This window comes from Electrona antarctica (genome assembly GCF_951216825.1).
Source record: "Electrona antarctica genome assembly, chromosome: 8".
Lineage (NCBI taxonomy): Eukaryota > Metazoa > Chordata > Actinopteri > Myctophiformes > Myctophidae > Electrona > Electrona antarctica.
This window is the reverse complement of record NC_136789.1, coordinates 34,366,138-34,393,008: the sequence shown is the minus strand read 5'-3', so window position 1 is coordinate 34,393,008 and position 26,871 is coordinate 34,366,138. Positions and strand designations below refer to the sequence as shown.

General features: G+C 45.7%; 6 protein-coding genes across 7 annotated transcripts in view; 5 read left to right on the top strand and 1 right to left on the bottom strand.

Annotated features, from left to right (window-relative positions):
- Positions 1-5,655: 5,655 nt before the first annotated feature.
- On the bottom strand, positions 5,656-6,333 carry LOC306928192 (NADH-quinone oxidoreductase subunit B-like; the record flags this gene model as incomplete). The annotated part of the gene is made up of 1 exon (XM_079508122.1): positions 5,656-6,333. The coding sequence occupies one exon, from the start codon at positions 6,331-6,333 to the stop codon at positions 5,656-5,658; it is 678 nt and encodes a 225-aa protein (XP_079364248.1).
- A 352-nt stretch (positions 6,334-6,685) lies between these two features.
- sbds (SBDS ribosome maturation factor) lies at positions 6,686-7,459 on the top strand. Its single transcript, XM_079507413.1, has one exon. The coding sequence runs from the start codon at positions 6,701-6,703 to the stop codon at positions 7,451-7,453; it is 753 nt and encodes a 250-aa protein (XP_079363539.1). The 5' UTR covers positions 6,686-6,700; the 3' UTR covers positions 7,454-7,459.
- A 3,439-nt stretch (positions 7,460-10,898) lies between these two features.
- Positions 10,899-11,870, top strand: LOC306928729 (26S proteasome non-ATPase regulatory subunit 7-like; the record flags this gene model as incomplete). Its single annotated transcript, XM_079508999.1, has 1 exon — positions 10,899-11,870. The coding sequence occupies one exon, from the start codon at positions 10,899-10,901 to the stop codon at positions 11,868-11,870; it is 972 nt and encodes a 323-aa protein (XP_079365125.1).
- Positions 11,871-12,775: 905 nt separating this feature from the next.
- Positions 12,776-13,528, top strand: LOC306927811 (phosphomannomutase 2-like; the record flags this gene model as incomplete). The annotated part of the gene is made up of 1 exon (XM_079507665.1): positions 12,776-13,528. One exon carries the CDS (start codon positions 12,776-12,778, stop codon positions 13,526-13,528), a length of 753 nt encoding a protein of 250 aa, XP_079363791.1.
- A 482-nt stretch (positions 13,529-14,010) lies between these two features.
- On the top strand, positions 14,011-14,655 carry LOC306927783 (Golgi SNAP receptor complex member 2-like; the record flags this gene model as incomplete). Its single annotated transcript, XM_079507634.1, has 1 exon — positions 14,011-14,655. One exon carries the CDS (start codon positions 14,011-14,013, stop codon positions 14,653-14,655), a length of 645 nt encoding a protein of 214 aa, XP_079363760.1.
- A 3,744-nt stretch (positions 14,656-18,399) lies between these two features.
- LOC306928576 (dnaJ homolog subfamily C member 16-like) overlaps positions 18,400-26,871 on the top strand; it is a 41,562-nt gene continuing 33,090 nt past the window's right edge. Inside the window, exons 1-4 of one of the 2 annotated variants that reach the window (XM_079508803.1) lie at positions 18,400-18,918; positions 21,397-21,463; positions 22,085-22,242; positions 24,516-24,691. In XM_079508803.1, the coding sequence (XP_079364929.1) occupies positions 18,683-18,918; positions 21,397-21,463; positions 22,085-22,242; positions 24,516-24,691 (637 nt within the window). In that variant the 5' untranslated portion in view covers positions 18,400-18,682. Of the gene's footprint in view, positions 18,919-21,396; positions 21,464-22,084; positions 22,243-23,410; positions 23,431-24,515; positions 24,692-26,871 lie in introns of those variants that run through there. The other variant, XM_079508804.1, reaches the window with a different exon arrangement.

Below are 26,871 nucleotides of genomic sequence, written 5' to 3'. Positions count from 1 at the left end.
CCCTATAGATGAAAATGGAATTGCTTTTGGCTTTTGGTTGATTAAACCACCCCAGACATGTGATTCAAATTTGGGATGGATTACACATTCCGTTCGTGATTTATGGCATTTTTTGTGATATAGGCCCCTCCTACTAACTTTGGACGACGATTACGGCCGAACGATACGCACTACCAAAATTCTGCCGATGGTGTTTTAATCGGAAAGGTCCAGAGATCATGTGTACCAATTTTTGACACAGACAAAATCTGTAGGAGGAGGAGCCAAAAGTGTGTTTTGGAGAAAATTCAAAATGGCGGAAAATCTATCATGACGCAAATGGGCGGGGCCTATATGGGGAGATGCGTCATGACCCGAGGAAGTCAGGGAAAAACATATTTTGATTTTACGACCTACGGTTCAAGAGTTATAAGCCAAAATGTAAAGTGGGCTGTTATAGCGCCACCATGAGGCCGACCTCATGTTGATTAATTTTAGTAATTATTATGAACCTACCCTCCAAGTTTTGTAACTATAGTGCTTACAGTCTCTGAGGAAAAAATACTTGAATGTGAGAAAATGCGAAAAATCGCATTTTCCCATTCATGTCAATGGGGAAATTTTATTCACTAATAAATTAATATCAATTAAACTATACAACATTTCTCTTAAAAAAAATACAAGCACATCCTTCCCGATGAAGCCGGTAAATTTGAGATATGGTGGAATAATATGCATGAATAAAGTGTTCCAATTACAATAGTCTGGTTGCCCTGTTAGGGCCACACTAATAAAGTGTTACAATTACAATAGTCTTAATAATTACAAAAGATCTGAGATTTACTACTTCCTTTTTTTTTTTTTAAAGGTTTATTTATTGATAATGCAGACATCATCATTATTCAAAACAATGAATTACAGAATCATGATTTCCTTTTTTTTCCTTTTTTTTAACAAGACAAGACAAACTCAAAAGAAAAAGACAAAAAACAGCAAAAACAAACCCCCCCCACCCACCCCCCACCCCAACCCCAGAAAGGTAAACTACACAGCTCTCATTACTCTGTATTGTACACAACACCACTTAACAACAACTCGGATAAATAAATAAAAACAACAATATAAATAAAACAAAATCAACCCAGAGGAGATATTGACGGTAGAACCTCAAAGAACCTACCCCATATTTTTTCAAAAGTAGCAGGCTTTCTCCTTACATTGTACAGTATCTTTTCAGGAGTGCAGTATGATGAAAGCAACAGCATCAATGAGGTCCTTCATCCTGTTCAAGATGACTCTGTTGAAAACCTTCCCTGGCACTGATAGCAGTGTGATCCCTCTATAATTTGCGCAATTGCTAAGGTCTCCTTTCTTTGGGATCTTGATGAGGTAGCCCTCTTTCCAATCTCCTGGCACTTGTTCTTCCTCCCAAATCTTCCTGAAGAGTGGATGAAGCAGCCTCACAGTGGTTTCTAGGTCTGCCTTCAATGCCTCCGCAGGAATGTTGTCCGGTCCTGCAGCTTTTCCATGTCTCAGCTGCTTGATGGCCTTCCTGATGTCTTCCATGGTTGGTGCGTTGCAGTCTATGGGTAGGTCTGTGTCAGCCTGTGCGATGTCTGGTGTGTTCTGTGGTGCTGGCCGGTTTAGAAGTTCCTCAAAATACTCCATCCATCTGTTCTTCTGTTGCTCGTCTCCCGTTGTTATCTGTCTTCCCTCTTTGTCCTTCACCGGTCGTTCTGGTTTGCTGTACTTTCCTGCCAGCTTCTTGGTTATGTTGTAGAGTTCTCTCATGTTTCCCTCTCTTGCTGCTTGTTCTGCCTCTGTTGCCAGGTTGTTCATGTACTTTCGCTTATCTGCTCTGATGCTCTTCCTTACTAGTTTGTTTCCCTCTGTATACCTTTCTTGTGCCTTGGCCTTCTCCGCTCTTGTCCGGCTGTTGTTCACTGCTGCCTTCTTTTCCCTCCTGCCCTGAATCTTTCGCAGACTGTCCTCGGAGATCCATTCCTTGTGCTGGTGCTTCTTGGGGCCAAGCACTTCCTTGCAGGTAGATGTTACTGCCTTTTTTATCTCGTTCCACGTGCTCTCCAGAGTGCTCTCGTCCTCTTCCAGCAGCTCCTGTAGAACTTGGAATTTGTTCCGGAATGTTAGTCTGAACTCTTCCAGCTTGCTGGGTTCTCTCAAGGAAGCTGTGTTGTACCTGTGTTGTGTTGTGTGTGCCTGCATCCAGTTCTTTCTCAGCTTCAGCTTCAGGCTGGCTACAACAAGGTGGTGGTCTGACCCCACATCTGCTCCTCTCTTTACTTTTACATCCTGCATGGACCTTCTGAATTTCTTACAAATACAAATATTGTCAATCTGGTTCTCAGTTATGTGGTCTGGTGATACCCAAGTGGCCTTGTGAATGTTCTTATGGGGAAAAACACTGCCGCCAATGACCAGGTTGTTCATAGCGCACAGGTCCGCAAGCCTCTCCCCATTTTCATTCATGACCCCCAGTCCATGGCTTCCCATGATGTCTTCATACCCTGTGTTGTCCCTTCCGATCTTGGCATTAAGGTCTCCCATCAGGATTGTGATGTCTCTCTCTGGGTGTTTTTCTGTAATGGATTGCAGCCTGTTGTAGAACTGATCTTTGTCTGCTTCCTCGCCGTCATTGGTAGGAGCGTAGCACTGTATGATGTTCATATTGATCCTCTTATTCTTGGTACGAAAGGACGCGGTAATGATCCTTGGTCCATGGGCTTCCCATCCTATGAGTGCTTTCTGTGCTGCTTTAGATAGCATCAGTGCTACTCCTTGAGTGTGGGGGGCGTTGTCCTCTTCATGGCCGGAGTACAGGAGCATGTTATACTTTAGCTATTGAAAAATAGCAGATCTACAAGCTCATAGCATGCCACCGAGTGGCGCGCTACGAGCTTGCAGGTCTGCTATTTTTTTTATTTTTTTTAATGCGGCACAAATCTTTGAATATTTATTCTTTCAGAAGACTTTTTTATTTTATTTCGACGTCAGGCCTAATCACCATTCGAACTATATGTCCAAAATATGCCCTGTTCTTGTTGTGGGAATGGTAAGTTACATTTAACATAGGCTATGTATGTATATGTTTATTCTTTATAACAAATCCAGTGTGGTACTAGGATGGTGTCTCTCTGTCTCTCACCCCGTAACCAACATAATTCGTTGCTGTCGGGAGGAAACCTCATAACTCCATTTTTGAGGATTATTTTTGCATAATTCAGTGCTATTGAACATCCTTTACGTCTGTGTGTTGTTTCATAAATCAGTGCTATTGAACATCCTTTACGTCTGTGTGTTGTTTCATAAATCAGTGCTATTGAACACCCTTTACGTCTGTGTTGTTTCATAATTCAGTGCTATTGAACACCCTTTACGTCTGTGTGTTGTTTCATAAATCAGTGCTATTGAACACCCTTTACGTCTGTGTGTTGTTTCATAAATCAGTGCTATTGAACACCCTTTACGTCTGTGTGTTGTTGCATAAATCAGTGCTATTGAACACCCTTTACGTCTGTGTGTTGTTTCATAAATCAGTGCTATTGAACACCCTTTACGTCTGTGTGTTGTTTCATAAATCAGTGCTATTGAACACCCTTTACGTCTGTGTTGTTTCATAATTCAGTGCTATTGAACACCCTTTACGTCTGTGTTGTTTCATAAATCAGTGCTATTGAACACCCTTTACGTCTGTGTGTTGTTTCATAAATCAGTGCTATTGAACACCCTTTACGTCTGTGTGTTGTTGCATAAATCAGTGCTATTGAACACCCTTTACGTCTGTGTGTTGTTTCATAAATCAGTGCTATTGAACACCCTTTACGTCTGTGTGTTGTTTCATAAATCAGTGCTATTGAACACCCTTTAAGTCTGTGTGTTGTTTCATAAATCAGTGCTATTGAACACCCTTTACGTCTGTGTGTTGTTTCATAAATCAGTGCTATTGAACACCCTTTACGTCTGTGTGTTGTTTCATAAATCAGTGCTATTGAACACCCTTTACATACATGTGTTGAAAATATTGAACCAATGGAAAGTAGTAAAAAGTGCTTTGGACAAAACCTCTTAACTCCATTGGACCCTCAAAATGTCTACTAAAGCAACTAACTCCACCACCTCTCCCCCTGTCATGGAAGTAATTGACAATATATAAAGTTACAAAACCAACTTTGATGAGGTTTGCATTGCTTTGTTTTAAAAATATAAGGTTTTCTTAATTTCCTGAAAGAATTATATTTTATTATTTTTCATTTCCTGAAAAATGAACATTTTGGAGTTATGAGGTTTCCTCCCGACAGCAGAGAGATGTTGGTCATTCGCCATGCAGATAGTTACAGACCCATAAGGGTCCATTTGGGTTCCTAAATATAATTTAGCTGGGGACCCCCTGGAACTCTCTCAAGGACCCCTAGGGGTTCCGGCTGGACCACTGCTGTAATGTGTTGTATTGTATTCTGTATGCTCCAGTGCAGATCCTTGCTGTAATGTGTTGTATTGTATTATGTATGCTCCAGTGCAGATCCTTGGGGTCCTTGGGGTCTGTAATGTGTTGTATTGTATTATGTATGCTCCAGTGTAATGTGTTGTATTGTATTATGTATGCTCCAGTGCAGATCCTTGGGGTCCTTGGGGTCTGTAATGTGTTGTATTGTATTATGTATGCTCCAGTGTAATGTGTTGTATTGTATTATGTATGCTCCAGTGCAGATCCTTGGGGTCTTAACCACTGCTGTAATGTGTTGTATTGTATTATGTATGCTCCAGTGCAGATCCTCCACTGCTGTAATGTGTTGTATTGTATTATGTATGCTCCAGTGCAGATCCTCCACTGCTGTAATGTGTTGTATTGTATTATGTATGCTCCAGTGCAGATCCTCCACTGCTGTAATGTGTTGTATTGTATTATGTGCTCCAGTGCAGATCCTTGGGGTCCACTGCTGTAATGTGTTGTATTGTATTAGTATGCTCCAGTGCAGATCCTTGGTAATGTGTTGTATTGTATTATGTATGCTCCAGTGCAGATCCTTGGGGTCCAAGACAAAAATCTCTCCTTCGGGAGACAAAATAAAGAAACCTTGAACCTTAACCCATTTCCCTTTTTGGTTTTTTTATGTTTTGTTTTTTTGCGGCTTTTGCCTTTATTTTATATTTTTATAGAGAGACAGACAGTAGGCTGACAGGAAATGGGGGAGAGAGATGGGGGGGAGTGACATGCAGTGAGGGCCGTCGGGATCGGGAGGAGGCCAAGGCCAAGGCTACCGGGCCAGCTTTGCCCTTTTGGTGTTTTAAGCATTATTTTATCATTTAGCTATTGAAAAATAGCAGATCTACAAGCTCATAACGCGGTACTGAGTTTGTAGATCTGCTATTTTTGAAAAATCTAAATGTGGCGCAAATCTTTGAATATATATTCTTTCAGAGTGAACATTTTTAACTCAAATCTTTGCTTCTGGTGGGGTCCCTGGAACAACATATTTTCAGATGGGGGTCGGCGACCAAATACAGATAATTCTGGGGGTCCACCGACATAGAAACATAGGGTTTTTCAGACAACTGTCAGGATTTAGAAGACATTTGTAGAATCGTCCGTAGGTCTAAATGGGTTAATTGGATAAAGGCGCTATACATAAATGCACCTTTTAACATTTTTGCCATTTTTCACTTGCGATACCAGATCGTTAACTTCTTCTCACGCTTGATCTTCTTCTGCAGCTGCAGCACGCCGTAGAGGAGCGCCTCGGCCGTGGGCGGGCAGCCCGGGACGTAGATGTCCACCGGCACTATGCGGTCGCAGCCTCGGACCACGGCGTACGAGTAGTGGTAGTAGCCGCCGCCGTTGGCGCAGCTGCCCATGGAGATGACGTAGCGGGGCTCCGGCATCTGGTCGTACACCTTCCGCAGCGCCGGGGCCATCTTGTTGGTCAGCGTTCCGGCCACGATCATCACGTCGGACTGCCGCGGGCTGGCGCGGAACACCACGCCGAAGCGGTCCATGTCGTAGCGCGGCGCCGCCATGTGCATCATCTCCACGGCGCAGCACGCCAGGCCGAAGGTCATGGGCCACAGGGAGCTCCTGCGGGCCCAGTTGATCAGGTCGTCCAGCTTGGCGATGACGTACTCTCCTTTGCTGCTGACCGCCGGCGCTGGCCCCGGCTTGGCTGCGGCCGCCGTCGTGCTCTTCTCCCTGAGCGGAGCTGCTACTACTACGCTTGTGGAGGTATTGTCGCTCGTAGCGGGTAGATGAAACGTACTCCTCCGTAGGATAGCGAGTGACGAAATGGGCCTCGATGACAAGCAGCCAAACGAGGCCAGACGAGGTACAACCAACGCCGCCATGTTTGAAACTCTGGTTATTCGAGAACTGTTGGCGAGTCAAAATCTCAAGGCTGTCAACACTGATGACGCCATACTGATGCTATAGCCTTGCCCACATATGGAGGGACAGACGGCACAGCTGTTAGTTACTCTGTGGGCAGTTTGTGAATGATGTCACAGACATTGTGACATCATCAATATGATGCCGGTCCTGCCCTCACTTTTCAACCACGGCATGTGGATAAAATTGAATCGTCACAAACAAAACATCATTAGCGAATCACACAATTCATTGGCAACACTTGGTGAGATTTATATCACTGTACTCTGTTCCTTTACATACAGCCTTAATCTCCTCCATCTGTTTAGTCAGTAGACAAACATAAATATGTATATTTGTACACCGGCAAACCAAGTCCGACTGACAAACGTGGCGGTGGTGAGGATGAAAAAGGTGGGGAAACGATTTGAAATCGCCTGCTACAAAAATAAAGTCGTGAGCTGGAGATCTGGCGCGGAGAAGGACTTGGACGAGGTTCTGCAGACAAACTCCATTTTCGTGAATGTGTCCAAGGGCCAAGTGGCTAATAAAGAGGATTTGTCCAAAGCCTTCGGAACGGACGACTCGACAACAATCTGTAAACTAATCTTAGCCAAAGGAGAGCTGCAGGTGTCGGACAAGGAGAGGCACAACCAGCTGGAGACCATGTTTCAGGACATTGCGACGATCGTGGCAGAGAAGTGCGTCAACCCAGAGACCAAGAGGCCGTACACGGTCAAACTCATCGACCGGGCAATGAAGGACATCCACTACTCTGTCAAAGCCAACAGGAGCACCAAGCAACAGGCTCTGGAGGTGATCAAGCGGTTGAAGGAGTCGATGCAGATCCAGAGGGCACACATGAGGCTGCGCCTGGTGCTGCCGGCCAAGGAGGGCAAGAGGATCAGGGAGAAGCTGAAGCCGCTGATCCAGGTGGCGGAGAGCGAGGCCTTCGACGAGCAGATGGAGATGGTGTGTCTGGTGGACCCGGGCTGCTACCGGGAGATCGACGAGCTGATCCGCTGCGAGACGAAAGGAAGAGGCTCTCTGGAGGTGCTCAGCCTGAAGGATGTGGAGGAGGGAGATGAGAAGCTAGAATAGCCCCCCCCCTCCAACGTAGAAGCACCCCAAGATCCCACATCGCTTGTGTATGCATTCAGTCGCAACAACACATGGTCTGTCTGCAAAATGGTGGGTAGAGGGTGGAGAGAGGGTGCAGACGGTATTGATTGATTGATTGATTGATTGATTGAAATATTTATTAACAGTTTGCAGAATTACAGTACATTTCAAGCACAACTCAATACAAAGACCCTGTGTTAACTGTGAGTGGACGACCCAATAAAGCATTGCACTTGTTTACAAGAGGGTCCACCTTGTTCAATTCATCGAAACATTTAGAGACGTACAAATAGACACTTCTATATAGTCAAAGAACAGAACAGAACATAGGAATTCATCATAAAGGAGGTAAACAGGGAAAAGAAACATATACAGTGAGGGGGGAAAAAGGGGGGGGGATTCCGATTTTACGGGAGCCAGTACTCTGTACTACAGACTATAGTACAGTACTACAGAGTACTGTGAGGCATACAGCCGCTGAGCCGCCTCACATGCCTGTGTGTGAGTTAAGATTGGCTGTTCTTTATATGGACTAGTTCATTCATACTGTATATATAAATATACAGAAATAAATAACAATAAAGTCTAGGCCAGTATTGAAGTCATTGATGACATCAGCCTGATGAAGAACCTTACGCCCCTGCATCAGTGTATTCATATCTGGGAAGTTGCAACCAGTGTAATATAGGCAGAATAGGCACCCTATCGTATTTGGGTATTCCATGAATTCAATGTTAGTAATCAGTGAACTAGAACACAGCCATGCAACAGCTTGCAGTGAAATGAGGTGCAGCAAACTGCATACTTTGACTTTCAATTCACTTTTACTCATGTCTGGGATCATTTACTCATGTCTGGGGTAATTTACTTGGTTGTGTTGTTGACAGCCAGGTGTTCTTGCTGGTGGTGGTTTCATTAAATTGTGCCTAAACAGAGTACAGTACTGTATGCATAGTTCCATACCCTATACCCTATACCCTAACCAGAGTACAGTACTGTATGCATAGTTCCATACCCTATACCCTATACCCTAACCCTAAACAGAGTACAGTACTGTATGCATAGTTCCATACCCTATACCCTATACCCTAAACAGAGTACAGTACTGTATGCATAGTTCCATACCCTATACCCTAACCCTAAACAGAGTACAGTACTGTATGCATAGTTCCATACCCTATACCCTAACCCTAAACAGAGTACAGTACTGTATGCATAGTTCCATACCCTATACCCTAACCCTAAACAGAGTACAGTACTGTATGCATAGTTCCATACCCTATACCCTAACCCTAAACAGAGTACAGTACTGTATGCATAGTTCCATACCCTATACCCTATACCCTAACCCTAAACAGAGTACAGTACTGTATGCATAGTTCCATACCCTATACCCTAACCCTAAACAGAGTACAGTACTGTATGCATAGTTCCATATACCCAATACCCTATACCCTAAACAGAGTACAGTACTGTATGCATAGTTCCATACCCTATACCCTAACCCTAAACAGAGTACAGTACTGTATGCATAGTTCCATATACCCAATACCCTATACCCTAAACAGAGTACAGTACTGTATGCATAGTTCCATACCCTATACCCTAACCCTAAACAGAGTACAGTACTGTATGCATAGTTCCATACCCTATACCCTATACCCTAACCCTAAACAGAGTACAGTACTGTATGCATAGTTCCATACCCTATACCCTAACCCTAAACAGAGTACAGTACTGTATGCATAGTTCCATACCCTATACCCTATACCCTAACCCTAAACAGAGTACAGTACTGTATGCATAGTTCCATACCCTATACCCTAACCCTAAACAGAGTACAGTACTGTATGCATAGTTCCATACCCTAACCCTAACCCTAAACAGAGTACAGTACTGTATGCATAGTTCCATACCCTATACCCTAACCAGAGTACAGTACTGTATGCATAGTTCCATACCCTATACCCTAAACAGAGTACAGTACTGTATGCATAGTTCCATACCCTATACCCTAAACAGAGTACAGTACTGTATGCATAGTTCCATACCCTATACCCTAAACAGAGTACAGTACTGTATGCATAGTTCCATACCCTATACCCTAACCCTAAACAGAGTACAGTACTGTATGCATAGTTCCATACCCTATACCCTAACCCTAAACAGAGTACAGTACTGTATGCATAGTTCCATACCCTATACCCTAACCCTAAACAGAGTACAGTACTGTATGCATAGTTCCATACCCTATACCCTAACCCTAAACAGAGTACAGTACTGTATGCATAGTTCCATACCCTATACCCTAACCCTAAACAGAGTACAGTACTGTATGCATAGTTCCATACCCTATACCCTAACCCTAAACAGAGTACAGTACTGTCTGTATGCATAGTTCCATACCCTATACCCTAAACAGAGTACAGTACTGTATGCATAGTTCCATACCCTATACCCTAACCCTAAACAGAGTACAGTACTGTCTGTATGCATAGTTCCATACCCTACCTGGCAGGTGAAAACCTTTTAGTCCTCAAAACAAACATTAGATTTCTCTTTATGTATATGATGACGTCATCATACATCATTGTGATAAAAAAGCTTTTTTTTAATAATGGATTTTCTTTGGGACATTTCAGATGTTTCTATTTTTTTTATAATTTATATATTTTTGAGCAGCGCTAGCCCCTCCTATATACAGGTTTAATGTTTGTTTTTAGTTCAATGTTTGTTTTAAAAACGCCATTGACAATGAAGGGAAACTTTACGTCATCTTGTCCCTAAAACACAAACATTAAATGCCATTAACAATAAAGATAATTTAATGTTTGTTTTGTCACCGTTTGTTTTACATCAACATTACATCACCTAATCATAGCAACACGAGATAGACTTTAATATATTAGTGCCCCTCACTTCACAGGGGTGTGATTATTTTTTTTTTTAATTCTTTTGAAATAATTATGAAAAAGTATTGTATTGTATATTTATTTATAAAATAATACATACAAAATTCCCTTATATAACAAATTCTTCTGAAAAATAGCATAGGCCTATATGCCCAGGTTAAAATCAAAACACCAAAGTGAATGTATGAATTTCACGTAAATATATTGACGGGCCACAACTAAACAATACGTTTTAGGAAGAAGCCGTGTAACATATAAAATCTGCCTGCGGGCCACAACTTTTTTACATTCCTTAAACAAATAATATACCAAGATGGCCAGTCAGTTTGAATAAGGTGATTGTGCATGCGTGACATGCATGACATCACAATGTCATCATCACAACCACGTACAGTAATTTTCCTTTTAAAGGAAATGTCATATAAACAGATTTAATTTAGCAAAGACATCTTATCTTCCTCAGAACAGTGCAGACTATATTAGTGTTCTTTGCTTCTATTCTCACAGCTAAGATGTCAGTAGAGAATGTGGTTGTTCACCCCCTGGTGTTGCTCAGCGTGGTCGACCACTTTAACAGAATAGGCAAAGTTGGAAACCAGAAACGCGTCGTCGGTGTTCTTCTCGGCTCCTGGCAGAAGAAGGTTCTCGACGTCTCGAACAGCTTCGCCGTTCCGTTCGACGAAGACGACAAGGACGACTCGGTGTGGTTTCTGGACCACGACTACCTGGAGAACATGTACGCCATGTTCAAGAAGGTCAACGCCAGGGAAAGAGTCGTCGGTTGGTACCACACAGGGCCGAAACTACACAAGAACGACATCGCCATCAACGAGCTGGTCAAGCAGTACTGCACGAACTCGGTGCTGGTCATCATCGACGTGAAGCCCAAAGACCTGGGCCTGCCCACGGAAGCATACATAGCCGTGGAGGACGTGCACGACGACGGCACTCCGACCTCGAAGACGTTCGAACACGTCACCAGCGAGATCGGAGCGGAGGAGGCGGAGGAGGTGGGCGTGGAGCACTTGCTCCGAGACATCAAGGACACCACGGTGGGCACGCTGTCCCAGCGCGTCACCAACCAGGTGCACGGCCTGAAGGGCCTCAACTCCAAGCTGCTGGAGATCAGGTCCTACCTGGAGAAGGTGGTCGCAGAGAAACTGCCCATCAACCATCAGATCGTCTACCAGCTGCAGGACGTCTTCAACCTGCTCCCGGACGTCAACCTGTTGGACTTCACCAAGGCCTTCTACCTGAAGACCAACGATCAGATGCTGGTGGTCTACGTGGCCTCTCTCATCCGCTCCGTGGTGGCTCTGCACAACCTGATCAACAACAAGATCTCCAACCGAGACGCAGAGAGAAAGGAGGGACAGGAGAAGGACGAAAGCAAGAAGGAGAAGCTCGATGTCAAGGACAAGAAGGACGAGAAGGAGAAGGAGAAAGGGGACGCTACCTGCAGGAAAGAAGAGAAGAAGAAATGAGTGTTGTCTTTTGTGGTTACCGCTCTCCTCTTGTAGACGACGGCGCCCCCTTCATCTTGATGGCACTCTATTGTCCTGAGCAACATCCATGTACAGTGCAGTATGTGGGTCTGCTGCTAAACTATAGTATACTGTATACTACAAGCATACATGAGAACAGGTGCTTGAGAGGAGAGAAGAATAATGAAGAACAAGCATCATCCTAGTGACGGACTGTTTGTGATGATGAAGAAATGGTAAGCACTGGGGCTGCCTCACAGCCCAGGGCTGCCTGGGGCTGTGAGGCAGCCCTGGGTTCAAACCTTGGAAAGAGTTTTTCCTTGTAGCTGTCGACAAAAAAATAAAACAAAAAAAAGAATAATTGCAAAACGAAATGAAACAACTGTAAGAATCCTGAACAGATGTTCAAAACATGCATTTGCCACTGCTAATGATGAAGACACAGGATATTTTGTGTCTTGTTACCTTTATTTTTATTCTTATATTTGAGGGGTGCTAGCCCCTCCAACACCTGGCTTTGTGTGTCCATATGGACCTTTATGTTTACTTTTTGTTAAATTTTTACACTGACACATTTGTAAGATGAGAACATTAGAAAATATGCGAAGGACGTGTGTTTTGGATTTTGGAGGAGCCCGTTATTTCCGATCAGAGTACTTGGAAGCCATATGGAACTCCATACAAGGCTGATCAGTACTTGGAGACATGTCATACGATGACATCGGTCATCTCCATATTTGCCCCAAAACTCCATATTTGGGCAGAAGTATACATACATACACGCATCCAAATGCTGTCCAAGACAATATAACCTTTTCAGTAGCACGTTGTTAGAAGTAACAGAACAGACGCTGTAAGAGTACCGAAGAAAAGGCACAAATAAGAAGGAAGCCGATAGTTAAACAATGGGCGAAGAAGCCGTGTTGGACAGTAGCGTGCTCTGTCTGTTCGACGTAGACGGGACGCTCACCGCAGCAAGGCAGCGCGTGACTCCAGACATGGCGGGGCTCCTGAAGAGGCTGGGGAGTCGTGTTCGTATCGGGGTGGTCGGGGGCTCCGACCTGGACAAGATCAAAGAGCAACTAGGGGACGACGTGATCCAGAGCCTGGACTATGTGTTTGCGGAGAACGGTCTGGTAGCGTTAAGGAACGGAGAACCTCTCCCCGTGCAGTCCATCGAGGCCCACATGGGAGAAGAGTTTCTTCAAGAGTTCACCAATTTCTGTCTCGATTATATGGCCAAGATTAAACTCCCCAAGAAACGAGGGACGTTCATAGAGTTCCGTAAAGGCATGCTGAACGTTTCGCCCATCGGACGAAGCTGTACACAAGACGAGAGAGTCGAGTTTTCCGAGTTCGACAAGACGGAACGAATCAGAGAGAAGTTTGTGTCTGTCCTGAGAGAAGAGTTCAAGGGAAAGGGACTCTCGTTCTCCATCGGAGGCGAGATTAGTTTCGACGTGTTTCCAGACGGTTGGGATAAGAGATATTGTCTGGGGATCGTAGAGAAGGACAACTTCTCCACCGTTCACTTCTTTGGAAACCAGACCAAACCTGGCGGAAACGACCATGAGATCTACTCTGACCTGCGTACCATCGGCCACGAGGTCTCCTGCCCTGAAGACACACGGAAACTCTGTCAACAGCTGTTCTTCTGAAGACACACGAAAACTCTGTCAACAGCTGTTCTTCTCATGAGAGAAAGAAGGAATTAGAGAGAAATAGAGAAAAGAACTGTTCTTTTCAAGATGGAATGATATTGATTTTATTTTAGGAATTATGATGCTAGCAAATGTGTGCCAATGATGCATTTTTGTGTGCATTAAAACATATATGATTATAAATGAACTAATAATAAACATTAATCGACAGTCAGTTTGTATGTAATGACATCACGCCATGACATCACGCTGTCGTCATGACTTAAAGTGAGTGGTCAAATACGTGTCATTTTCCAACTTTTCTTTTAAAAACATCATGTACAAACTATCTCTGCGAATTACTTGGCGGCAATTACTCATTCTCTGACGATTCAACGTCGGAGATCGCTCGCCTACCTTCGGGTGACGAGGTGACCGCTAAGGGGCGTTAATTCCCTGTGCAGACCACAAAGCAAAGGTCTGAAATCAAAAACGCAGAAATGGAGACGCTCTACCATCAGACAAACAAGCAAATCCAAGACGTCCAGTCTCACATGGGGAGTCTGGAGTCGGCAGATCGCGAGTCGGTACACCTGCTGGAGAATGACCTGCGCGTCAGGATCGACAACATCTTCCATCAGCTAGGGCGTCTTGAAACCATGAAGAGCAGAGAACCGCCACTCCGCCGGCAGAACGCCAAGCGTCTGGTCGATCAGCTCGCGTACGACGCCCAGCACCTTAAGGCGGTCCTGGGAGCCTTCCAAGACAGGCGCGTCAGAGAGACCCGGGAGAGGGAGCGGGAGGAACTCCTGAGCCGAACCTTCACCGCCAACGACGAGGCCGCGTACACGTCCATCCCCATGATGGACGAGACCTTACAGCAGAACACCGCCTTGCACAACACGCACAAAGACATCGACGACCTTCTGGACAGCGGCGGCAGCATCCTCGGCAGCCTCCGAGATCAGCGAGGGACACTGAAGGGCACCCATAAGAGGCTGCTGGACGTGGCCAACATGCTGGGGCTGTCCACTACGGTCATGAGGGCCATAGAGAGGCGGGTCACCCAGGATACGTGCCTTATGATTGGAGCCATGTTGCTGACGTGCGTGTTCATGGTCCTCGTTATCTGGTACCTGGGATGACCAAACCTTTCTCTTACAAAGACCAGGGACGTGCACACATAGACATCAAAGGGGGCTTCAGCCCCTGCCCGTTTTACCCGTCTGTAAAACAACTGCCCTTCTGGGACATTTCAAATACAACAAAACCTTGTGAACTGAGCACAGTGACAGGATCAGATGTCTTTTTTTTCACGGTGGCAAATACAAAATAATGCTAAAAGGTTAACCCAATAAGTCCAGGGCTTGTTTCGATTAAGGTCCTGTGTGTCAAATTCATGTATACAAGACAAACAATAATATACAGTAATATGTAAATCACCATATACGAGTATAGTAATAAATAAAAACAATCACAGCCATGTGAAGTGAGGGGCCCTCTTATCATTATACATCATCATACATCAACTGAATTTATTGTGATTGGTTAGCCCATTTGCACGTACATTTTCCCTTCATTGTCAATAATGGCATTTAATGCTTGTGTTGCCACACATTTACGTCATATTTGAGGGTCATATATGACCTATTTTCTCCTTTCATTGTGAGACGTGTGGGTGGGGACAAAAGCTGTATATAGGAGGCTCTTATCATCGTACATCATCATGACGTAAAATAGACAGTCTATTTTCAAAAGCTGGCTAGCGCCCCTCACAAATCACACTTGTGTGAAGTGAGGGGCGCTCTTATCATCATAAGATGTTTCCTCAGTGATGTATCCCAAGGTCATCTGGGTTTCGGTCTCACGAACATCATACCGCTCACTCGGGTGACCCAGCCGGGGTGATCAAGTCCCCACTTACGTAAGTCCAAGTAGCTACTACCTACCCTCGATCAGACCCACTATGGGAAAGACCAGGGCCACACAATCCGTTGGATCCACTCCGGAACTACTCTGCCGGGACTGGGAGGTACAATTCTGGCATGTGGAGGGACTAGGCTCACTGGGTTGCCTCCTGTCCGGGCCCCTCCTACGTCTCACCAGGTCCACTCCTGCTCTCACCAGGAGTACCGCCAGGACCTGTGCGTTGCACCAGACTCCCAGCACCAGACACTTCATTCAGGAGTGGTGGTTTCTTGAGCCGCAATGGTTCTGCAGGCTCCACCTGGGCAACGGTGGTACTGCAGGTTCCGCTTGCGGCTCGAATGGCCCTCCTAAAGGCTCACAACACGTCGCGCTGCGACGCGTTGTGAGCGTGTAGATCTGCTATTTTTGCTATTTTTGGAAGTCATCCCTTGAAATGCTATTTTTGTCCAAAATTGCCCTCTTAATGGGATTTCAGCCCCTGCCTCTCTACCACTCTGCACGTCCCTGCAGAGTGCGTAGGATATTTCCAAGTGTACAAGCAATTAAAATCTAAATCGTGCAATTAAAAACAATGTTGCAAGTTAGATGCTTAAGCCATTTAAACATTGTTTTGCATGATGGGAGGATCTGGCTGCCTGTGCTGGAATATTTCCATGACTCTGGACGTTGGAGGTTTGCATGCACAAGTTCCATCGTGTAACCATGGTTTCCATGCCTTGTTTGGTCGTATTGCAGTTCACTACACTACAATAACTCTGCGGTAATTAAGATGGACCCCATTTAAAATATATTATATTGTAAATATACAGCTGTTAATTATGTGTCACATAGATATACTGTATATTACTGTATACTGTACATCTAATAAAATGCATGGTCTGGAGAAAAAAATAATGTATTAATGTATTAATCATTTGCCAAATCTGTCACAAATAGCAAATCTACAAGCTTGCGATGTGTGTTGACTGCAATGTGTGTTGACTTTGAGCACGTACAGATTGGCAATTTTTTAATATAGCCCAACTGCCCAGGTATGAAATAGCTCGACTTCAACTGATTTTGAGTACTAAACATTATGTATTTTTTTGGGGGGGGTCGCCTGGACCCCTTCAAGGGCCCCTGGGGGTGAGTTCTCAGTGTTGCCATAGCAACTAATTTAGAAATACACAGTGACGGGAGAGCAACATCCTTTATACCCTTTATTTCTTTCTTTCTTTCTGAATTCTTTCTGAATTCTTTCTGAATTCCCTCCTACATTGTAGCCTACAATTTCTCATCAAAAAACATAACTGCCTCTGAAATGAAATGGACCAACATTGCCTACGCCGTCTGTCCCTGGTCTCCAGTTAACGGAGAAAGTGGTGACCTGCCGAAATATATGACCAATTTTTCACATAAAGTCAGTTTCCGAAGTAAATCAGTGTCATTTACTTATTAACAGTCAGAGATGGTAATGATACTAAAGAAACAGCAGTTATTTTACGCCTGTCGGACATTGACGTTCACAAGATGTTTTTGTGTGTGCTTGAAATGTACCTATTCTGCATACTGTTAATAAATACATCAATGGTAAATGGTAAAATGGTAAAATACATCAATGGTAAATGGTAAAATGGTAAATGGTGCATTTATATAGCGCCTTTATCCAAGGCACTTTACATAGATTGTGCATTACATTCACACATTCACACACACATTCACACAATGACACACATTCATACACCGATTGCGGCGGAAGCCATGCAAGGTACCAACCAGCACATCGGGAGCAATTTGGGGTTCAGTGTCTTGCCCAAGGACACTTCGACATGTAGACAGGAGGAGCCGGGATTCGAACCGCCGACCCATGGATCATTGGACGACCTGCTCTACCTCTTGAGCCACAGTCGCCCCAAACAATCAATCAATCAATCAATCAATCAATCAATGGTCACATATTTCGGCAGGTCACCACTTTCTCCGTAACACCGTCCGTCCGTCAGTCAGGCGTTATTAATTATATGGATTCCACTGTGGCTCCAGGCAAGATACGGGGCGGGGTTTTTCCTGCGTCATCATCATCAGGGCGGGGTTTGCCCGGAGCAGAAGTGCGATCCATAATAACCAACGCGTCAGTCAGTCAGCTGGCTGGTTGGTTGCGGAGCCAGTGTTGCCATGTCCGCTTATTATAAGCGACTTTGGGCTTCTCTTTCTGTAAATATTGGTAGTTGAGGGTTACGGTTTTTAAGTGGTGCCGTGCAACCACTTCATTAAGGATCTTTGTGTGTCTCTGGCTGCCTGGCTGCCTGGCTGGGTCTGTCCCTGGCTGGCTGTGTCCGAGCACGAAAATAGCATCTGGTTGGTTTTCAAAACCAAGTGTCACTGTTGTGCAGCCTAACACACACATACATATTAACAGTACAGTACAGTACAGTACAGTACAGTACAGTACAGTACAGTACAGTACAGTACAGTACAGTACAGTACAGTACAGTGACCCCCACACGGTAACTCTGTCATTTCTCGACCGTTTCGGACGCTGGGCGGCTCGCCGGAACCCCCCGGGGACCCCCACACGGAGTTGCACCACTTACTTCACACGTGTGATTTTTGGGGCTGATTTGTAGTCGCTGATTTGGACTTATTTCCTAATCCTATGTTGTTTAAAACAGTGATTGTCATTCTCACACATGTGAAGGACCTCGACATTTATGTATTTGTCAAAGGAGGACCCTAGATAAAAGAACCCTAGATAACAAATTCAAAAAATATTGCACATTTGTCACTTTTCCCCCCCAACATTTGTCTTGTTGAAAATAGCAGATCTACAAGCTCACAACGCGTCGCCATGTGGCGCGTTGTGAGCTTGTAGATCGGCTATTTTTCATCTAGGCTAGTAGTACAGTAGTCGCTTCTATTTGGGCTTGTTTTCATAGACCACCATGGATGCTTATTTCTCTCACAAACTCTGGCAACACCGCGTGTGCGGAGCATGCGCTGTTTGTCCACAACAGTCCAGTTCGTTCCAGCACTAGTCACCGTCGTTAGCCTAAACTAGCCTAGCCAAGAAGTGTGTCCCCCGAATGTAATGTATATTTACGTTTCCCCAAAGATCTGCAACGACTAAAGATGAGCCATAATTCAGCTGAAAGATAGAATATATACAAACAGTCACAGCCATGATGGCCGTCAGATAGAGGAGGAGGAGGAGGAGGAGGAGGAGGAGGTTGAGTTCCATTAGCTGGTGGTGTGAAGGTGGTGGTGATGATGGGGGTCTCCTCCGGCTGTCGACGGCCGTGGTCCTGCTGGACATCATCATCATGTTGTCCACCTCTTCTCTGGAGGACCACCGCCATTGTTGTTGTTATTGTACAGCTGCTGGTGGTGGTGGAGGAGGGCCACTGCGGTGAGCACGCGGACCCCTACACGGTGCTGGGGGTGGGCAGGGGGGCCAGCCAGCCCGATATCAAGAAGGCGTACAAGAACCTGGTCAGAGAATGGTGAGTGTGTGGTGTGTGTGTGTGTGTGTGTGTGTGTGTGTGTGGCTTGACTGACCCCCACCACCCAACCACCATCATGTTGTGTAATGTGCATCAAACCCCCCCAAAATAATCATAATTTGAAGTGGGGACCCCGATAAGCACTTAATAAGGATTGTATAGGAGCTGAGGCATTACATTTAGTTTGACTCTGTTTCACTGATAAATACGTGGGCTTGTTGATCGGCTATTCTCACAAATTTTGCCTCTTTCTTTCTATATTATATTTGACAACATGGCCAATGTTTGACCAAAATGGTTTGTCGATTAGTGATTACTTGATGCAGTAGTGGTCTTTTCTTTAAAAAAAATGTCTTAAAAGTCATTAAATTATCACTTTACTACTCATCTGGGGAACGAGTGGAATAGTAAGAGAGTGGCCACACGCTTTGATCTCGCCGCAAAGCAGGGTGTTACTGTTATGGGCTATAGTTCCAAACATTGGAACTATCCCATTGAGACAAAGCAGGGTGCTATGGGCTATAATTCCAAACATTGGAACATTTCCGGATGGTAACCGCAAGGTCGCCAGTTTGAACCCGGGCTCCCCCAGAGTTACTGTCGAAGTGTCCTTGAGCAAGACACTGAGCCCCTAATTGCTCCTGATGTGCTGGTTGGTACCTTGCATGGTTTCCGCCGCCATCGGTGTATGAATGTGTGTGTGAATGGGTGAATGTAATGCACCTTGGCGCTATATAAATGCACCATTTACCATTTACATCACAGAGAATGAGAGGTCACTTAGTTGCTGATGATTACGTGTTATATTTAATGCTCAGTCCGTTACGACGGCGTCACTCGCCGAAGAACAGCCGACCTCAAGCTCTCAAAGCATAACTGTGGTTTCTACAGTGAAGAACAGCCGATCTACAAGCTCTCAAAGCATAACTGTGGTTTCTACAGTGAAGAACAGCCGATCTACAAGCTCTCAAAGCCATAGCTGTGGTTTCTACAGTGAAGAACAGCCGATCTACAAGCTCTCAAAGCCATCGCTGTGGTTTCTACAGTGAAGAACAGCCGATCTACAAGCTCTCAAAGCCATCGCTGTGGTTTCTACAGTGAAGAACAGCCGATCTACAAGATCTCAAAGCCATCGCTGTGGTTTCTACAGTGAAGAACAGCCGATCTACAAGCTCTCAAAGCCATCGCTGTGGTTTCTACAGTGCGATTGAGCTTCATATCACTTGCTTTTGCGTCGACAGCCCAGACATTGTCATGTTTTAGCCTTGGATCGAGACTGTTTTAGCCTTGGATCCAGACTAACTATCATACGAAAGCAAGTGTCAAGGCTCGATACAATACAGACTATGGTGTGTGTGTGTGTGTGTGTGTGTGTGTGTGTGTGTGTGTGTGTGTGTGTGTGTGTGTGTGTGTGTGTGTGTGTGTGTGTGTGTGTGTGTGTGTGTGTGTGTGTGTGTGTGTGTGTGTGTGTGTGTGTGTGTGTGTGTGTGTGTGTGTGTGTGTGTGTGTGTGTGTGTACAAAACATTTTGTCATGGTTTTTAGTTGACAAAATAAGCGCTGGAAGGTAGTATAGCTTCCACCAGTTCATTCTAGGACACTGGTTCCCAGACTTTGTCATGTCAAGGACCCCCAAACGTATACTCCCTAGCCCGCAGACCCCCGTTTGAAAAGATATGCCAAGGATCCCCCATAAGAGAAGATTTGTGTGGCTTTAGCAGTGATTCTCAACCATTTTCATGTCAAGGGCCCACGGTTTGACCTGCATTAGGCCACGGTCCCCCATTTCATGGCATTTCTAGCTCTGGGACCCCCAATTCATATTGTACAATCAATCAATCAAATCAATGAATGTAACTCAGAGTGTACAAATGGACCCAGTAGGGTCCATTGGCACCCAGTAGGGTCCATTTGGTTCCTTTTGTACACTCTCAGAGTTACAGACCCTCAAGGGTTCAATTGGTCCCAACTATCATTTGGCTGGGGACCCCCTGGAACAACCTCTTCCACTGATCTAGGCCAGGGGTTCTCAACCTTTTTGGCCGGGGACCCCCGAAAATGCTTTGGCAACGTCTCGGGACCCCCGCCCCGCCCCGCCCCGCCCCGCCCCGCCCCCTCCCGACCCCCAATATAAATTGACTGCTACAATAACCTTAATAATAGAGACAATATACACCATAAATAAATACTGAAACCATAATCATTAGGGAAGGTGTATGCATGTACTATGTGTACTATATGTAAACTCTTCATTTCCACTTTACAGCCATTCAGTTGCAAAAAAAAATATATATATGTTTTTTTATTTTTTTTATAATTTGGGGACCCCCCAAAATAATTTGGCGACCCCTCGAGGGGTCGCGACCCACGGGTTGAGAACCCCTGATCTAGGCAACAAAGGAAAAGCAGGATTTATTGCTACGGACATTTAACAAAGTATTTCTGCATTGTGATACTGATATTGCTATTTCTTTTTCCAGGCACCCTGATAAAAACAAGAGCCCAGGAGCTGAGGACATGTTCATCAAGATTACTAAATCCTACGAGGTTGGTATACTGTAGTTCATCTGACTCTTTAGACTGCAGTACAAATGTAACCAAATGGACCTGTGAGTGCATCTGACTGCATGTGTTCAGTCTCAGAGTTACATAAATTGACAACTGGAATTTGGAGTGTACACAGCACACACACACACACACACACACAGACACAAATGTCTCTTTCTCTCTCTGGCCAAATTCCAATACCCCAAATCTCGGCTCACTCACACTCGCTCACTCCAGCATGGTGGTGTTATGGGCGGCTGTGGCTCAGGAGGTAGAGCAGGTCGTCCAATGATCCCTGTGGTGAAATTGGTGACCTGCCGAAATATGTGACCATCTTGTGGACCATACGTGGCCTAAATGCAGCTAGTTTGAACTCTGCTAATAAAAAAACCACAATATTTTACTTTCGAACATTGGCACTATGTGACGTCAACACGATTGTCACATATTTCAGCAGGTCACCAATTTCACCGCAACACCGCCATGTTGGAGTGACAGAGTGAGCGAGTGAGATTTGAATGTATTTGAATTCAGCTTCTCTCTCTCTCTCTCTCTCTCTCTATCCCTCTCTCTCTCACCCTCTCTCTCTCACCCTCTCTCTCCCCCCCCCCCCCCGTACAGATCCTTTCCAACGAGGAGAGGAGAGCTAACTTTGACCGCTACGGCCAGATGGACGACAACCAGCCTCTGGGCCAGTCTCAGCAGGGAGGAGGAGGAGGCTACCGCGGCTTCCACAACAGCTTCTACTTTGACGAGTCCTTCTTCATGCACTTCCCCCGGTACGTGTACGAGTCCTTCATGCACTTCCCCCGGTACGAGTCCTTCATGCACTTCCCCCGGTACGAGTCCTTCATGCACTTCCCCCGGTACGAGTCCTTCATGCACTTCCCCCGGTACGAGTCCTTCATGCACTTCCCCCGGTATGAGTCCTTCATGCACTTCCCCCGGTACGAGTCCTTCATGCACTTCCCCCGGTACGAGTCCTTCTTCATGCACTTCCCCCGGTACGAGTCCTTCATGCACTTCCCCCGGTACGAGTCCTTCTTCATGCACTTCCCCCGGTACGAGTCCTTCATGCACTTCCCCTGGTACGAGTCCTTCATGCACTTCCCCCGGTACGTGTCCTTCATGCACTTCCCCCGGTACGAGTCCTTCATGCACTTCCCCCGGTACGAGTCCTTCATGCACTTCCCCCGGTACGAGTCCTTCATGCACTTCCCCTGGTACGAGTCCTTCATGCACTTCCCCTGGTACGAGTCCTTCATGCACTTCCCCCGGTACGTGTCCTTCATGCACTTCCCCCGGTACGAGTCCTTCATGCACTTCCCCCGGTACGAGTCCTTCATGCACTTCCCCCGGTACGAGTCCTTCATGCACTTCCCCCGGTACGAGTCCTTCATGCACTTCCCCCGGTACGAGTCCTTCATGCACTTCCCCCGGTACGAGTCCTTCATGCACTTCCCCCGGTACGAGTCCTTCATGCACTTCCCCCGGTACGAGTCCTTCATGCACTTCCCCCGGTACGAGTCCTTCTTCATGCACTTCCCCCGGTACGAGTCCTTCATGCACTTCCCCCGGTACGAGTCCTTCTTCATGCACTTCCCCCGGTACGAGTCCTTCATGCACTTCCCCTGGTACGAGTCCTTCATGCACTTCCCCCGGTACGTGTCCTTCATGCACTTCCCCCGGTACGAGTCCTTCATGCACTTCCCCCGGTACGAGTCCTTCTTCATGCACTTCCCCCGGTACGAGTCCTTCATGCACTTCCCCCGGTACGAGTCCTTCATGCACTTCCCCTGGTACGAGTCCTTCATGCACTTCCCCTGGTACGAGTCCTTCATGCACTTCCCCCGGTACGAGTCCTTCATGCACTTCCCCCGGTACGAGTCCTTCTTCATGCACTTCCCCCGGTACGAGTCCTTCATGCACTTCCCCCGGTACGAGTCCTTCTTCATGCACTTCCCCCGGTACGAGTCCTTCATGCACTTCCCCCGGTACGTGTACCCTCCCCATGCCTGTCATGTGGGTAATGGGTGATGTTGACAATATTGGGGAGCAGTCTGTGCAGTTAAATATAGCTGCCTGTGCCGGCCAGGCCATGTCCTTATGGTGCCCTTTTCAGGGAAACCGGATATATAAGAACTGGTCTGGTCTCCCTGCTCTTAAAGGACTTAAACTCCCAGACTAAATAACGTATAGCTCATTTCCCTACGTATTGAGGGGCACTAGTCACTCCAATGCATGGCTTCTGAAAATTACGTGATATGGCGTGTGATTTTATTCATCCCAAATGACTTTCCATGGGGTCTATTTAAGCAGAATTCCCCCCCGTCGTCATGTTTCCCCCAACAGACCCCAGCAGCATAGCCCGGAGTTCATAAGCATATCGCGTTTATGCTATTTGATATGAAATACTTTGATATAAAAAAGGGGGGGGCACGGTGGCACAGTTGGTAGTGCTGTCACCTCACAGCTAGAAGGTCCTGGGTTCGATTCCCGCTCGGGACGCTGTGTGTGCTGGCGGCGTGTTTCCTCCTCCACGTCATCAGTGCCCATACCCGAGGCAGGGTTGGCGAAAGGGCCTTTCTGTGTGGAGTTTGCATGTTCTCCCCGTGTCCCCTAGGGTAGGTACCCTCACAAAAAACATGCAGTAATCCTGGTCTCTAAACTGCCTCCCCCTGGCCAGCCGGGGCGCCTGATGGAGGGGAAAGGAACTGGTTGGAATAATGTGTTCCTTCCACGCGCTACGTCCAACCAGGGAAACTCCCCCTGTCAGGTGTAAAGGAGCGACTTGGACACTCAGGCATGAAGGAAGCATGAGTTCAAATCCGTTGCTCTCCCCATGTCCCCCATATATGGGGACTAGGTTGGCGGAGGGTGTGTAGAGCCCAGGATCACATTAGATAATTGACACAGGGGTGAAAAATGGGTTACAAAATCATGGGATAAAAAAATTAAAAAAAAGTTGAAAACCACTGTTTATAATGGGGTTAAATCTTAACTTCTAGCCTAAACCTGTGCTTACCGTATACATTCTCTCTCTCTCCTCCAGGTCCAGGGACTTCTCGGACAACAAGTACCTGCTGCACCACGTCCAGTACAACAGCGAGGTGTTACCTGACAGCTACAGGAGGCCCTACCTCATCAAGGTGACGTCCGAGTGGTGCTTCGCCTGCATCCACATCGAGCCTGTGTGGAAGGAGACGGTGCAGGAGCTGGAGCCCCTGGGTACGTACAGTACACTGTAACGCTGTGTTCAGACTGGAGCCGCTGGGTACGTACAGTACACTGTAACGCTGTGTTCAGACTGGAGCCGCTGGGTACGTACAGTACACTGTAACGCTGTGTTCAGACTGGAGCCGCTGGGTACGTACAGTACACTGTAACGCTGTGTTCAGACTGGAGCCGCTGGGTACGTACAGTACACTGTAAAGATGTGTTCAGACTGGAGCCGCTGGGTACGTACAGTACACTGTAACGCTGTGTTCAGACTGGAGCCGCTGGGTACGTACAGTACACTGTAACGCTGTGTTCAGACTGGAGCCGCTGGGTACGTACAGTACACTAGTGTTGTCACGATACTGGATTTCTAACTTCGATATCGATATTTTGAAAAATATCAATATTCGATACGATACGATACAATTCAATACAATTCAATACAAAAATAATTGTACGATACAATTCCATTAACTATTATTGCGAGTATAGTATATCTTCTGTGAACCAGGGGATGAGCGAGTGACGTCAGGACTTTGGCGCTCTATGTCTTATTAGTCAGGGGATATTAATAAAATCTGGGAATACATTTCTTACCAATAATTTTCTTCACCAATGGGTTTGTAAAGGTGTCTACTAACATATCCCACATTGGTTTATATTCAACCACCCTAGGGGAATTTTTGACAGCTGCTGAAAGTTGGGGTACCATGCAACCATTAGCCTATAAGGCAAAATGTTCTAAATTTCATTATGCCTTAAGTAGCATGTGATGTGACGTGTCAAACTAGAGGGTTTTCATCATTCTGAATCCATTCGAAGCATTAGTTTTGCACGGAAAACAGTCCTTGGGCTAAAAATGGCCATAGCCGTCATCACAAATGTGATGAAGTCAGCACATTTGGGCAAGTGTCTATGGTAGGGATGTCGGTAACGGATAATTTCCCATCCGGTTAGCCGACAGGATTAACCGGGTCATTAACGGATAATTGGTTGATTATTATTAAATGTAATATGCATGTATAGGCTACATAATTAAAGTTGGTAGACGAAATGGTATACATTTATTTATGCTCCTTTTAAAAAGACAAACAAAAAAGCAACATTTAACAATATAAATACATTGTTGTAGGCTTAATCATCAATAAACAACGCATCGCATCTGCATGCATGCATCTGCGCGTCTACAGTACAGAGGTCCGCCTGTTCTAGTCCAAAACATAAATAAGTCCAGTCCAGATCTGAGCAGCCTATATCTATAAAGCCACTGGACGCATGGGCTAAGCCTTTTTTTTTATTATTAAGGAAGATCAGCATGCATGTCACCGTGTTCTGTTTGTTGACTTTTCGCTGACGAGAAAACCCTCAAACATCGATAGCACATGGCTAACTTGATAGCCGGGAGGAGGAGGAGGAGGAGGAGGAAGCGGCGGCGGCCTTAAACGTTCTACCTCCAGGCCATTCATGGATTTAATAATGCCAAGTAGGTCTCTGCATTGATACGGTCGACATGTTGTGTTAATCTCGTCTCGCTGTCACTCGCTTAAGTTTTGACTACCGCAAAGCTACCGTTGTAGCCAACCAGCCATTTGAAGTACAACAGAGAACTTTGGGACAACGACATTGCGGGGGCAGAAAACAGCGCCCGAGCGCTGCTGTTCATGCAGCCTGGAGTGTGACAAGCTGGCCGGCGCAAATAACAGCAATTTTAGGCATATGTGCAACATGACAACTGTTTTAAAGTATTGTACAGTGACAACTACAGTCTCTGTAATGTTTATGTTGTACTATTACTAAAAACGATATAAAATAAAAGGGATTTAAGATCAGAACACGCATTTATTATTATGCAAATTAACCGTAAAGCTGATAAGCATACCCGGATATTTCTTAACTATACTCGCACCAGAGCAGCTCAGCAACAGTAGCACACTCACATGGCTAGAGAGACAGAGTGGAGAGGGGAGGGGCTGCAGCCTGCATGCATTGCGTTCCAGTCAGGCTGCGCCGTGTGTGTGTGCTACTGGCCCCGGCTGTTGCGCAAGTGTTTTCTTCACCAACGGCAGAGGTACAAACGGAGTATCGTTATAACAAACGGAGTATCGATAGATCGATACCACGGGGAATTCATATTGAACCGTTTTTATTTTATAATTATCGATATTTATCGATATATCGATATTTTTGAC